Raw genomic sequence first — 14,482 nt, forward strand, 5'->3', positions numbered from 1 at the left:
TTCCTGAAGGATTTAAGGTTGGCAGAGTAAGAACTGACAATCTGCTTTAGACATTTGCACGATATGGGATTTGTTTTAATTATATTTATTGAACTATTGGATTATCGTTTGGTGTAAAAAACTGTTGGGTCTTGGAGTCATTTGGTTGTTTAAATAATGATCTGTAAGAGATTCACCATGGGACATGAGATGTGCAGTTGCAGTAACAGAGCGGATGAAAAATAGAAGAAAAGTGCAGGCTTACACAAGCAGCAGTGGAGATGTTCGGATGGCGTCGGAGTTTAAGGCGTGAAGAGCGTGTAGTCCAAACTCCAATTTTCAGCAGGCCGATATATATTTAACTCAACCCAACTTTTTAATTCATGGGCCTTAGCCATTTACCTATACGAACTGCAAAAGTAGCCTATCAATGAACCCCCCCCAGGCCCCGAGTTGCCTGGATTTCATCTCAGACTAGACAGGACCAAATGGGCTATGCTGAAAGCCCAGATTTTATGACAAAAGAAAGGGAGAAAGAAAACGCACAGAAAAATAAAAAATCCAACACTCTGCTCCCCTCTTAAGACCTCGGCGGCGGCCACCATCCAAAAGAAGAAGCAGAAACAATGGGAGGTCGAAGAGGGTCTCGTACTCAAAGAAAACATTTCAAAGAAAGCAGAGAAAATGTTTGGAAACGACCGAAAACTGATTCTTCATCTGACCCGAATAACCCCAGCTCAAATAATACAGCTTGGCAGCCTTTTGCCACCCAAAACCCTTCCTTTGATGAATATTACAAAGTAAAATTTATCTTTTTGTAAGCTTTTATTTCATCTACATGTTTGAAAATGGAAATGTTTTAATGTAATTGTTTTTCATTGCTTTTGTGCTGTTTTTTGTTCGGCAGGAACAAGGGCTTGTTTTACCTGAAGAATGGGATGCTTTCATGGAAATGCTTAGAAAACCATTGCCTGCTGCTTTCCGAATTAATTCCACGTTGGTTTTTCATTTTCTTTTTTACTTTATGAAGATTTGGTTTTGAGTTTTGACTGTAAAAAACCATTTGTTTGCTTAATAATATCTTCCTTATTTTCTTTGCAGTAGCCAATTTTGTGAGGATATTCGTTTGCTATTAGAGAATGACTTTATGAAATCTCTTCAAGCTGAAGTAAGTGGCATAGGTTTACGTTGTGTTTAGGATATCTTAATTTTTATGGTGTTACTAAGTAACTGTCTTTTGGCTTTTGATAATTCTTTTTTTGCAGGCTAATGAAGGGAGTGATTTGGAGCCTATCAAACCGTTGCCTTGGTACCCTGATAATCTTGGGTGGCAATCGAATTTTTCACGCATGCAGATAAGGAAAAACCAAACTCTTGAGAGGTAAGTCATATTATACATAATCATGTATCATCTATCTCATGTAAAAAGCATGGTGTTCATATAATGCCTTAGTTACGGTTGGGGTATGGGTATTTGTTGATCTTGAATTTTATGGTGTATAAATTTGTACAATGGGTTCAGCTGTCATAGAATCCTGATTAATACATAGTTCTATATATTGATTGTACAAATTACCAACTCTGGTTAGTTAAGTGCTGCTAATTTTATAAAGATGAAATGCTTACGTCCTTCTGTTTGTATCTATTTATATTCTGTAGATGAATACATTCTTATATTTTGTGGCTACATGCTTAGGGGCAGATCTGCTGTTGGGGCAACAGCCCATTATGATCTTAACTTGAAAAGAAAAGAAACAAGGATGTCTGAAATGAATATTTTCATCATTTCAACATTTCCTACTTTTTACTTGTTATATCTATGATGCGATTTCTAAGTGGTTGTTTTCTCAAGTTGGTGCCTTGTTGGCTACTAAGTATGTCTGCATCCTGTCCAACCTGTCCGGTATTCTTTCAAATGTTTCCATACTCAAGTGATGTTTCGTTTATTATCATATAGTCATTGGTCGATTCACGATTTGGTTAAATAACTTTCAGGTTTCATGAGTTTTTGAAACTTGAAACCGAAATTGGAAACATCAGTAGACAAGAGGCTGTCAGCATGGTAGGTGGACTCAAATTACTAATTCTTATAATTTTCTGTTATTTTTTTGGGAAGTTTCAATAGGTTTTGTTTTTAAACAATATTCTCCAATTGTTTGTGGTGCAGGTGCCTCCTCTCTTCCTTGATGTACATCCAGATCATTTTGTACTTGATAGTAAGCAACTTATGATGCATTCAGATAGCTTTATATTGTTCTTTGTCTTCTTTCTAAAAATCACAGCCATGCTTTCTGCACCTTTAATTTTAACTAAGAAGCTATATCTGATCAATCTTGGAAATAGAGTTACTATACCTGCTACTCCCTTATGCAGTGTGTGCAGCACCTGGTTCGAAAACTTTTCAGTTGCTGGAGATTATACACCACTCAACCAAAGAAGGATCTCTACCTGATGGCATGGTTTGTTTGCTTTTATTTATCTCTTTTGTCTCCTCTCTTAACTTTAGGTTTTACTTGGTCTTGTTTATCTTCACTTTACAATGATTATGAATTGGTAGATTTTGATGTGCTTGTTAATTTTCTTGGGTAGCTTTTTGGCCTGCTTTGATAACATCTTTTACCCTTTATTCTGTATGCAGAACTAATTCTTCATTGTCTTTTTCTTGGTTAGGTTCTAGCAAATGATCTTGATGTACAAAGATGTAACCTTCTCATCCACCAAACAAAAAGAATGTGCACCGCTAACCTGATAGTCACAAATCATGAGGGTCAACACTTCCCTGGCTGCCGTTCCCACAAAAATATCTCAAATGGTTCAGAAACTATGAATAAGTTGGAGCCGAGCATTAATCAACTTCTCTTTGACCGTGTATTATGTGATGTTCCCTGCAGTGGCGATGGCACTCTTCGCAAGGCTCCTGATATCTGGCGTAAATGGTTTGTGTTGCTCTTCCCTTTCCTCTTTTACATTTTCTTAAATTGTTAATGTCACATTTCATTAGATTATATTTGTGTGTATTTATACAGGAACGGAGGAATGGGCAATGGACTTCATTGCCTACAGATTCACATTGCCATGCGAGGTATCAATTTATTGGAGACCTAGGATTTTTAATTGAGTGGATGTTGCAGTCTCTAAACTGTTGCATTGTGGCAGGTCTATCTCTGTTAAAAGTTGGTGGAAGAATGGTTTACTCAACCTGCTCAATGAATCCAGTTGAAAATGAAGCTGTGGTTGCTGAGGTAATGTATATTACGTGAAAGTAAAAAGTACTAAATTTAAAATAACTAAAATATCTCCTATAAAATGTTTTTGTTTTTTTTTTTTTAAATTTAGTGCTGTTAATCTTAGCTCATAATGGCCCATATATACCCTTTGGAAATTTAGTTGTCCTTTTTTGTTCAACATGGTACATTTGCTGCTTTACCTTCTTTGTTAATAATGTAGTGCATACTGATGTTAGTTGCGTCAGAGATTTAGAATATCATCTCCTCTTAGGAAAAGAATAACATCTAATAAAAATAATGTGCTGGAGCTGCATTAAAATGAAAGTTGAAGGCCCAAGAAGGATCCTAATGTTATGAAGATAATCAACCATGTCAGAACCACATAAATTTTAAGAAAGATGAAAAAATGCAACTTCTAGTTGTCAGATATAAATTTGAAAGGAGATAAATATAATTCATCCCTCCAATATGAATCTTTGGTGAGAAGTTATATCGATAAAGTCATGCCAGTGATACTAAAAGATTAACATGGCACTAGTTAGTGCCCTAGAGTTTGAATTAGGTGTTCAGTTCTGGCATTTGACAAGATGTTCTACTCTGAACATGTATTTTTATGTTTTATATATTTAAACTAAAGTATTTTAGTAGATAATATTAAATTTAATTGTATGTTTTCAGTTTCTTTGTTCTGAAGTTTTTACTGCAATCCTGGTCTGAATGGTTACTCCTACAGTTTGCAGCCAATTTTTGCTATCAATATATATGAGATATTCTTCTTTAGTTTCTTCATCTTACTCTTTCCTCATCCTTTAATTTGGCTGGATTTTCCATTCCTGTTTGAACATATTCTTTTTTTTTTCCCATTGACTCCCCTTTCCTATTTGCTTCAGATTTTAAGGAGATGTGGAGGGTCTGTTGAACTGGTTGATGTCTCAAATGAGCTGCCTCAATTAATTCGTCGCCCAGGTCTTAGAAAGTGGAAGGTTAGTTACCTTTTCAGCAAATCCATTCTTGGGTATTCCATTCTACTGAAATTTTGGAATGCCATAGTCACACAAGTGGAAATTCTGATTTTGCATCATTTTCTGTGTTTTGCCGTGTGCATATGCATGCATTTCACCTTGTATCTAAGGATGCAACCAAGTTTGATATATGGTGCCTCATGTCGGAACAAATGTGTCATATGTATTCCTTAAGTTATCAATGGCAATAGTCGGTAATGGTTTCATTTGATACATATTGTGGGTATTTATGTTTGATATGTGCTCCCAACCTTGTGTAGACGTGAAAAATAGATCTCCAGACCCACATAAACCAATATAAAGTAACTACCAATTAATAACAATGGTATACTATTGTATAAAAAACCTCAACTTTCAGCATTTCTTTTTTCTTCTTTTCATGTGATGTCAAATTTTTACCATGTGCATCAGGTACGTGATAAGGGAGTCTGGTTAGCATCATATCAGGATGTTCGCAAGTTCCACAGAAATGGGATTGTTCCCAGCATGTTCCCTTCTGGCAGAAATTATATGGATCCAACCGACAATAGCCAGAAGAGTGAGAATGTTGAGAATGGAAATTCTGAAGATGTTGCCCAGCCTGATGATCCTGTTTCTTCTTTGGATAATTTGGAGGAAGAAGTTTCTGATCTCCCACTAGAATGCTGCATGAGGATAGTGCCTCATGATCAGAACACAGGAGCCTTTTTCATTGCTGTTCTCCACAAAGTATCTCCTTTGGCAGGTAATTCACAATCATCCCCTTCTTTTTATATCTATGGGTGGTTTTCAGTGTGTTGTGTATACTTCTTTATATGCCATTTCTAAGATGTTTCATCTGTACTTTGATTCAGATATGCTATTTGCTGCTTCCATTTGATTTTGATTCTCTTCCTCCACTCTTTCTACTTTTCCTTACTGCATCGGGCATTTACAATGGTTTTCCTAATACTTGCTGCAGCAATTCAGGACAAGTCTGTTAGTTCACAACGGAATTTGTCAACTAAAAATGATGAACTGCATGAAAACTTGTCAGATCAAGTTGCTGAAGAAATAAATGGATTAGAAAGTAGTTCTGCAGATGGGACAGATGAAAAGGTCGTGGAAGTAGCTTCAGAGGCAGATGGAAAGATTTCAGAAGTGGCTTCAGAGGCTGATGAAAAGATCTCCAAAGTGACTTCAGAGGCTGAAGAAAAGATCTCAGAAGTGGCTTTAGAGACCAAGTTGGTTGATGATGGGCCAGATGGAGTTGCTCTGGAGACCAATTCTGTGGCAGCTCAGCCACCTGCTGATAAGAAAATTGATTCTGCAAAAGCTGGAGAGAAGAGAAAGTTGCAGAGTCAGGGCAAGTGGAGAGGAGTTGATCCTGTTCTTTTCTTCAATGATGAAGCTATAATAAACAGCATTAAGACATTTTATGGTATTGATGAATCCTTCCCATTTAGTGGCCACCTTGTTTGTAGAAACAGCGAAACTAACCATGTGAAGAGAATTTATTATGTTTCAAAGTCAGTTAAGGATGTTTTGGAACTGAATTTTCAAGTGGGACAGCAACTGAAGATAACTTCCGTTGGTCTGAAGATATTTGTGAGTATATTTATATTCTTTAATCAAATCCTGTCATGTGATTTTTACCTCTAGAAACATGGTAGTATTATTTTCCATCTCTTAGGTCTGTTACCAATTTATGTCTTGTTCCAGATTGAATATAAGAGTAAGAAAAGGACAAATTATTAACCTTTTCTTGGATAAGCTAAATTATTAACTTTATTTTGCCACACTTGTCAAAAATATATTTTCATCAGAATTTATATAGCCTGCTTTGCTTTTGAATCACATAGGATTTCTTTTCTTATTTTATTTGATTTTGTTTCAAAAATAGGAGCGTCAATCATCTAAAGAAGGTACCTCTGCACCATGTGCATTCCGGATATCATCAGAAGGGTTGCCGGTGATTCTCCCATACGTTACCAAACAAATCCTACATGCTTCCCCAGCAGATTTCAAGCATCTTTTGCAATATAAAACAATCAAATTTGCAGACTTTGTTGATGCTGAGTTTGGTCGGAAGGCAGCAAACCTGATGTTAGGCTGCTGTGTGATTGTTTTGAGAGAAGGTGAGTAACTTCATTTGATCTGCTGGGCCTGTAAGACTGATTGCTGTACATGATTCCTATACTAATCTTTTTTTGGTAGGTGGCAAAACCTCATCAGATTGTGTCCAACCGGACGCATCAACAATAGCCATTGGCTGCTGGAAGGGTAGGGCAAGTGTGAGTGTGATGGTTTCAGCAATTGACTGCCAGGAACTGCTAGAAAGGCTTTCAGCACGCATGGAGACTGAAAAGGGAACTTTGGCACAAGAAATCCCTGGCGAGCCAGATGAAAAGCAGGACATGAGTGGTGAAAACATAAACCTCAATGGAGGAACACAATGTTGAGGCAGAGAAAATACAGGATATGGATGGTACTGAAAAGGACACTGAAATTGAAGTACCAGCTGATAGATGAAACACTAGAAATTTTTGAGTATTTTAGAGATCCTATTTGTACTCTTAAGCACTTTGAAAGCCTTTAAAGTGCTGACTGATAGGTTGAACACAACAGAGTTTTGAGCGTTTAGTGATCCTATATGTATTCTTGAGCAATTTGAAGGTCTAATTATTGTCACCATGGGTATAATGGATTATCATATTTTTAACAATAACCGGTTCATTTTACGAAGGTTGTCAATCTGTATTGATGTAATACGCAAATGCAATTTTTGGTAAGGCATCAGAGCGTTGTAGTTAAATTCTTGATTCTGTCCATGTCTTCAACTATACCATGTTGATTTAACCTCGCTGATCAGGAAAGAGGAATCGTACTGCTGTTGTTATATGAACAAATAAAAGTTTTTTAAAAAAAAAGGTACAAATTTCGGAAGGGGAGTAATGATGCGTAAGTGAGCATCCTTTTCATGCAAGCATCAAGCACTAGAGATTTGAGTTACCTTCTCCTCTCTCCATACAAGTACCATATTGTCCCATGTATTATTAGGTAGGTTAGGTTGGATGCTTTGTTCATGAAATCACCGACCTGGCTTCTGGCTCTGGCATTTCAGTAGGCGTGAGCTTTCAATTATCCACACAAACACAAGGCGCTGCAATTATTCATACAAGGATTGTACAAATCAAAAGGAGAGTTGGGATGCAATAATATGCTAAATCATTTGCCGTACCGGAATGCAGCTTGTCAAGCACTTTTGCAGCCATCTTAAAACTGTAAAATGGAAACTAAATAACGACCAGAATGCTATTTAGATCTGCTCATTCTAAAAGTAATTCATTTCTTATTCTCTCTAAGACACCATTTGAAGACAATAATTTTAACAGGATAAATGGACAAAATATATAACTTTGAGAAACAACATTGAAGCAATCTGCAACTCAGCTTCAAATTCTGTTTTTCTATTCCCCATCTCAGAACATGCAGTTAATTAGCTGCCCTTGCAAACTAATCTAATGCAATGTAAATATACAAACAGATTATACCACACCCTTCAAAAATTGCTATTAAGAATGCAAAAAAAGAAACTGACATTAGGAGACAAATCCAATTAAATCATGATCTACAGCACATGTTGCTCTTTGCTGGAATTTCTTGCGCTGGACCAGGAATGAGGATCTTCTTGCCTGCTAGTGATGCGGGGTTACCATTTCCCTGATTCTCACCAGCAACTAGGTTCTTCTTGTTCACAATGTTGAAGATCTCCGTAAGCACAGTTAAGAAGGCAGCCTCCACATTAGTCGCTTCAAGAGCTGAGGTCTCCAAGAAAAATAGTCCTTCCTTCTGGGCAAATTCTTTGGCATCCTCTGTTGGAACTGCCCGCTGGTTCTCAAGGTCACTTTTGTTGCCAATCAGAATAATAACAATGTTCTTGTCAGCGTGGCCACGCAATTCGTCCAGCCAACGTGGAATGTGATCAAAGGTCTGGCGTTTCGTTATATCATAAACCAGCATTGCCCCAACAGCACCCCTGTAGTATGCACTTGTAACAGCTCTGTATCTGTTCAATGAAAGATAAGAGAAGAAGCAAAATCATCAACTGATCATAAAACAGTATTAAAGTTTTACTCATATACGTGAATAGTATTAATCTATGTAGATGGCTAGACTTGTACATCCAGCCAGGAATATGATTAGGCAAATGAATCCCCATAACCAAATAACAAGTGCCTTGGACAGAATCAGCAGGTCAGATTGTACCTTGTTAAACATCAACTAAATAACAAGTGCCTTGGACAGAATCAGCAGGTCAGATTGTACCTTGTTAAACATCAACTGTCAAGGGTTGCATTCAACTGCTTCAACCATTACCAAGTGGTTGAATGTTTAAAAGCTACCAAAGCCAGGCAGTTGATCAACCACTTATTTAATGAGGTACATATCAAAAAATATAATTGCATCGAAAGGGCTCAAATTCAAGATAAATGATATAGATCACAACCCCGCTTAGCAGCATGGCAAGATAACTTAACACAGAACCATTTATACAAGGACGAGCTACCACAAGCACATAATTTCAATGTCTAGGCCAAGATTTGTTGCCAATATGATGAGATCAAGAATCTACTAGGATATAATGCTTTGTACCAAGCTACATCATCTACACAGAAAAGGTGACTCGGTGACACCAGCAAGCATTAAGATTCAACTGAGGTGCAGATTGCCATCGAGCACCATGTAAATTTTTATCAATCCCATCATTAAATTAAAAGCAATATATAAAGATCAACAGTAACTGTACAATTCATCCATCAAACATCCAATCCTGATTGAAATTGAAAACCTTTCACCACCCAACTATCCAGACAGCTAAATGCAATCATTAACTAAACCATGTCTTGTCGGTCCGCATTAAATCTTGTCAAACAAAATATTTCTACTACCATTCTAGAATCCTGATCTTGGGTTTGCATTTTCAAACAAATTTAGCAAGCTTATAATTCTGTCTACGAAGTACAAACTACAGATCTAAAAACAAAGAACAAGGAAAAAGAAGCACATGCACGTTAAACGAAAACCCAAAAAACTCTCACCAAAGAAAAAAAAAAGCAAGAAAAACATATCTTTTTGCATGAAAAGTTAAAAGCATAGTACTAGCAATACAAGTAAAAAGAAAAAAGAGTACCGTTCTTGACCAGCAGTGTCCCAGATCTGAGCCTTAACACTCTTGTGCTCAATAACAAGAGTTCTTGTCTGAAACTCAACTCCGATGGTAGCCTTGGAATCTAAGCTAAACTCGTTTCTGGCAAACCGAGCAAGTATCTGAGACTTGCCGACAGCAGAGTCACCAATCAAAACTACTTTGAAGACATAATCAATCTTCTGGCTTGGGTCTCCATACCCTCCTCCACTAGCCATTTCTCTTGGTTTTTTTCTTTTCTAGTTCTAGTCTTTGTTTTTCCACTTGATTTTGATTTTTGTTTTGTTTACCACCCTGAAATATAGCGGAGAGAGAGTAGAGGAAGCGGTGGGGCAATTGGTAAAGTTATGATTTTGGTTGTGTAATGCAAAGGGAAAGGGTATTCTAAATCATTGATGGCAAGAAAGAAAATTTGTTAATTATGAGGGTAAAGGAGGGGATTGAGTGGATGTGGGTACAGAGTAAGGAGGGAGGATAATCCAATGATTAGTCGACATATATTTTTGGATTAAATTGTATGTTGAAAACCTTCAAATCTAGAAAGTGTTCTTCTCTAAAATTGGCCTTTTATATTTGGGACGGAAGAATGATGATGTGGCATGAAGAGATAGGCTGCAGGGAGATGGAAGATAAGAGGATGTAAATGGACTAATAATTGGTATTGGATGGTGACAAAGAGTTGAAGGGAGGCTATGGAATGAATGTGTGATGCGGTGTCAGTGGGGTGGGAGTGTGCCCTGTGCGTATGTTGCGGGTGAGTTGTCTCTTTGCTCCTTGCTTTCCATATTCTTTTAATAATGTATATATATATATATATATTTTCTCTCTGCCTTTTCTGTCAAATTTGCTTTAACAACCTCCATCACACTGACTCCACTGCCCAAGATTTTGATCTTACCAAGGCTGATTTTGATTTTGATTTTGATCTCTACAAGTCACGGTCAGGCGTCCTAGACGGCCAGACCCAGAACCGATCACGCGGACCCTCAACGAAGAAGCAATAAACAAAGAATGGAAAAACTGGCCCATGCAGGTTTCGAACCTGCGACCTTCGCGTTATTAGCACGACGCTCTAACCAACTGAGCTAATAGGCCTTTTGTAGAAATGATGGTCATTCTCTTTATTTCACTGGTATTATTTGTTTCGTTCTAATGAGTATCATACATGGGTCAAAGCCCGCGTTCAGGCTAAACTTGCTCAACCGCCCCCAGATAAATTCGAACCGAAAACACAATTGGTGAGGGATACGACAAGGAAATTCAATTTGAATGAAATTAGTGAATAACGAAGGTAGGTCGAACCAAAAAAAAAAAGGTTTAGCATAAATAAATGATGGAAAAGGTTTAACATCATGTACATAAAAAAGGATTCACCTGCATGAATTCACATATTTGAGTTCTTTTTTTTTTTTTTAATTATTAATGCCTTATGTTCGTTTCTCCATTTAGACAATGTGATAGTATGCATAGTTATTTAAAGTTCTCTAAGATATTCACTTTTGAAGACATATATAGATTCAAAAGTTTACTCACAAAAAAGGGCCATCATCACAAACCAAAATCATAAATATGAAATTACCTTGTTTGATGCATTTCTGTTATCAGTATAAAAGAGTAGACAGACCTAAAATTCCACTGCCAAAAATGGCCCAAATACTATGGCAATTCAGCATGATATAAGCCTTTCTGTTTTTTTTTTTTCTTGTTAGGTTTTCTGATCCTAGCTTGTAGTTGTAGCCTGTAGGTCATTTGAGAAAGTTGGACATCTGCCATTTTAATGTTAATATTAATATTTAATAATATCTTGGACATATTCTTCGGTGAAATTATCTAAAACCTTAATAAACAAGAATGGGGAGCGGGTGTTTTTTGAACTTGAAAACCTTCATTTTAGAGGTAAAATAATCCCTTTTTCTTACCATTAAACCTTGAGTAGAATGAAAAATTGCAATGCAACTCTTTTATGTGAAATAGCATTCTCATTATTTTGCTTCGCAAAGATTTACCCATGCATCGAAATATTGGATGGTTTTGAAAGAAAAAATGATTTAGGTAAACGATGATGCTGAATCGAAAAAAAAAAATTTTGGAGAAAAGAAATATTCATAATAGTTGAAACAGCTAATTTATATACTAACACATTTACAAAGGCATTGGGCCGTACACAAGCATTTGGCAAATGATTAAGCTAATAAAAAGAAGCTACGTGGCTTTTACAACATCAAGGCCAACGGTCTGTTGAGATTCAAACAAGAAGAAAATAAGCTGAAGGAAAAACAAAGAAGCATTGAGAAGCACATGCACAGCTCACATATGAAAACTATTAAAAATCATGTGACTATCACAGGATCACCATTTAGCACGAGGATTGCAAATTCAAACTTCCATTCTAACAAAATCCTCTTGAGATTCTTTCAATCCTTCCAAGGTGTTTAAATTCAGACTTCTACACGAAACTTCAATTTTTTGCTTTTTTGAATTTGTTTTGTTATATTCTTTTTTGAATTTGACAACTGGCCATTAAGTTCAACTTTAATTGATTGTTCATTTACACGGAGATCTTATTATAATTTATAAATTGGAACCACGTTAGCTTCTTAAAAGTAGTAGGGATCGATGATCTTTTATTACATACAAACTGAATTTAATGCACATATGTAATACCCTAAATTTTAATATAAACGTAAAGAAGAGTAATAGTGGTAACGTGGACAAGGTTAATTTCATCTTTTTTCAATTAAGCTTAATCAAACATCTTATAAGTAAAAATTAGATTTTTATCTTTTTTATGAATTACTTTATATTTCATAAAAGAATAAATAAATAAAATATATATAAATATTTTTGACAAAATGGTAATTTCATCATTTATACTTAACAAACTTAAATTAAATGCTTTAAACCCAAAATTTCAATAGTTTTGTTTTTGAAAACTTATTTTATAATTAATTTAATGTATTTGAAATTAAAAAAATCAAAATATGAGAATTTTTAACATAAAGGACTAAATGATAACTTTACCATTATGCTTTGTCGAAGCTTCCAAAGAAACTTTTACTCTTGCTGTTTCCTTAACCTATGACAGACCGTCACTTAGAAACATTTCTTTTTTTCTTAAAAATAAAAAAAGCTAAAAGAAGAAAAGAACCAAACTTCCAACTTTACTATTTCTTTAATCTTTTGATTAAATAAGTTACACTTTTACCTTTTTTATTAGGGTAGGATTTTAATGGATTGATATGATTGGTTTTTAAAAAATTTTCTATAAACTCATTTTTTCAAATTTAACGAATGAATTTTATCATCGAAGAAGTCATGTGTAAGTAAAAACGATATTTTTATAAATACAAACTTTAACATGAGTTTAAGTTTTTTATTAAAAATATTCTTCAAGCTCTTTAATCGTATTTGGAGGATTCGAAGGTATCTTTCATTTAAAAAATTTTTTAAAAAAAACCCATCTTCGTAAATTCTTTCAAAAAGTCTCATCATAGAGGCTTAAATTTACGCACACGATACGTCTATATATCATAATAGTTAAATGATGTAATAATGGTGTTTGATATGCAACAAATTTCAATATTAATTACTAATTATCCCCATTATTCCACCATTTGGAAATTTTCTTTTCCTTATTTTTATTATTTCATCCCTATACATATATTATAACTAAATTCTCTATTAACCTATTTTTTATCTACCTAAATCTATTTTCATACAAAAAAAAAAGACTTTTTGGGTTTCTGAAAATCTGCTGCTGGAAAATTAATTTCTAGGATTTTTGCAAGGTCGAGGAAGAAAATGCTGCCCTCTGGGGTGCTGGTACTCTTTTTTTTTTTTTCAAAATTTTCTATTTTCTCATTTTTCCTCTGTGTTCGAGAATGTTCTTTGTTTAGATTATTTTAATTTCAACTTATTAGTCTTAGTTTTTGATCCGCTCTATTTCAATTTTAATCATATTGGGCCTGTTATCAACCTGTTTATTAAATCCAACAGGGTTTTGAAAGCTTGAGCCCCAAAGTCCACTGTATATTTAATTCAATTTGACTAAAAATAAAAGAAAGTAAAATAAGATAATAAAATAAATTCAACTACAGAAAAATAAAATAAAAGCACATATAAAGAGCAAAAGCACCCATAAGAATATTAATTACTCACAATTAAAAATATGTGCACCCTTTGTGAGGGACAGCAACGATAGAAGTATTATGTAAAATCTAAATTTGACTCTTGAAAACTTACGATATTTAATGTGGAATAAATTGAAAAGTTGGACTTTTGGAGCCTTGGCTGGGAATTTACAGTCCGCAGAGTTTGGAGGTTTGCTTTGCGTCGCTCTCTGCATTTCGTGTTGGGGTTACAATTTGCAAGCTGGGTAAAAATTTCCAAGCCATAAGAAGGCGGCGGCCAGGACTAACAACAGTTGGGTAGCGTGTTTCCAAATAATGTTTAGTTCTTCTTGGTATTAATCATCGAAAAGTCCACTAATGGATAATGGCTCTAGAAGGGAAAATGCGGTCTGCACTAGCGAGGAACCAGCGCTTCCCAACAGTTTCTTTTAATATGATTACGATAGGCAGTGAAACTCTAGCAAGTTTTTCCACCAAGCCAACTTTGTAGACTTTTTGGTTTGCGGAATTTGACGATTAGCCAACCAGTCAACGTCGTTGATGGCTACGTCAAGTTGACCAGATTGTTTCAACTCCTTTTGAATTCATGAACTGACATGATTAATTACTTAATATAAATAAATATTTCTAATATTAAGTTTTGTTTAAAAATTATTATTTTTATTAAAAAATATTGAGCTACTCCGCAAAAATATTAAGAAAGATTCAAACAACACAAATTAAGCTGCATAAAAACACATTTGAATGCATTAACATAATATTACAAATTGCACATTATTATAAATTACAAATGAAATATATTATAATATTTTTTTTTATTTTATGAGACATTAGAGGTTAGCAAAACCAATTCAGACCAATAACTCACTCAAATCAAATGTGAGTTAGGTAAAATGATTCGATCTAATTAGTCCATTTGATCAATTGGTTCAAAGTATTTGATTTAATTAATTTTAT

The 14,482-nt window shown here is 35.0% G+C and overlaps 2 protein-coding genes and 1 non-coding gene across 3 annotated transcripts; 1 reads left to right on the forward strand and 2 right to left on the reverse strand.

Moving 5' to 3' along the window:
* The first annotated feature begins 539 nt into the window (after positions 1-539).
* On the forward strand, positions 540-6,955 carry LOC110429367 (uncharacterized). Its single transcript, XM_021445380.1, has 15 exons — positions 540-779; positions 887-975; positions 1,081-1,147; positions 1,245-1,360; positions 1,975-2,041; positions 2,147-2,195; positions 2,353-2,438; positions 2,650-2,915; positions 3,006-3,061; positions 3,136-3,221; positions 4,097-4,189; positions 4,640-4,952; positions 5,169-5,794; positions 6,090-6,324; positions 6,404-6,955. Exons 1-15 carry the CDS (start codon positions 606-608, stop codon positions 6,646-6,648), a joined length of 2,568 nt encoding a protein of 855 aa, XP_021301055.1. The 5' UTR covers positions 540-605; the 3' UTR covers positions 6,649-6,955.
* Positions 6,956-7,512: 557 nt separating this feature from the next.
* LOC110429369 (ras-related protein Rab11A) lies at positions 7,513-9,814 on the reverse strand. Its single transcript, XM_021445382.2, has 2 exons — positions 9,381-9,814; positions 7,513-8,255 (listed from the first exon to the last, which is right to left on the reverse strand). The coding sequence occupies exons 1-2, from the start codon at positions 9,611-9,613 to the stop codon at positions 7,811-7,813; spliced, it is 678 nt and encodes a 225-aa protein (XP_021301057.1). The 5' UTR covers positions 9,614-9,814; the 3' UTR covers positions 7,513-7,810.
* A 602-nt stretch (positions 9,815-10,416) lies between these two features.
* TRNAI-AAU (transfer RNA isoleucine (anticodon AAU)) lies at positions 10,417-10,490 on the reverse strand. The gene has a single exon. It is a non-coding gene; the product is annotated as a tRNA-Ile (tRNA).
* Between the last annotated feature and the right edge of the window lie 3,992 nt (positions 10,491-14,482).

This window comes from Theobroma umbraticum, unplaced genomic scaffold (assembly GCF_002168275.2).
Source record: "Theobroma umbraticum cultivar Fairchild unplaced genomic scaffold, ASM216827v3 scaffold_44.0, whole genome shotgun sequence".
NCBI classification, from domain to species: Eukaryota; Viridiplantae; Streptophyta; class Magnoliopsida; order Malvales; family Malvaceae; genus Theobroma; species Theobroma umbraticum.

Bases quoted from the DNA above. Each gene is read 5' to 3' on its own strand.
- LOC110429367 (XM_021445380.1), top strand. From the start codon at position 606: ATGGGAGGTCGAAGAGGGTCTCGTACTCAAAGAAAACATTTCAAAGAA. The intron at 780-886 runs GTAAAATTTATC...TTTGTTCGGCAG, and splicing joins CCTTTGATGAATATTACAAA to GAACAAGGGCTTGTTTTACC. The intron at 976-1,080 runs GTTGGTTTTTCA...TTTTCTTTGCAG, and splicing joins GCTTTCCGAATTAATTCCAC to TAGCCAATTTTGTGAGGATA.
- LOC110429369 (XM_021445382.2), bottom strand. From the start codon at position 9,613: ATGGCTAGTGGAGGAGGGTATGGAGACCCAAGCCAGAAGATTGATTAT. The intron at 8,256-9,380 runs GTACTCTTTTTT...TTCATTGAACAG, and splicing joins GACACTGCTGGTCAAGAACG to ATACAGAGCTGTTACAAGTG.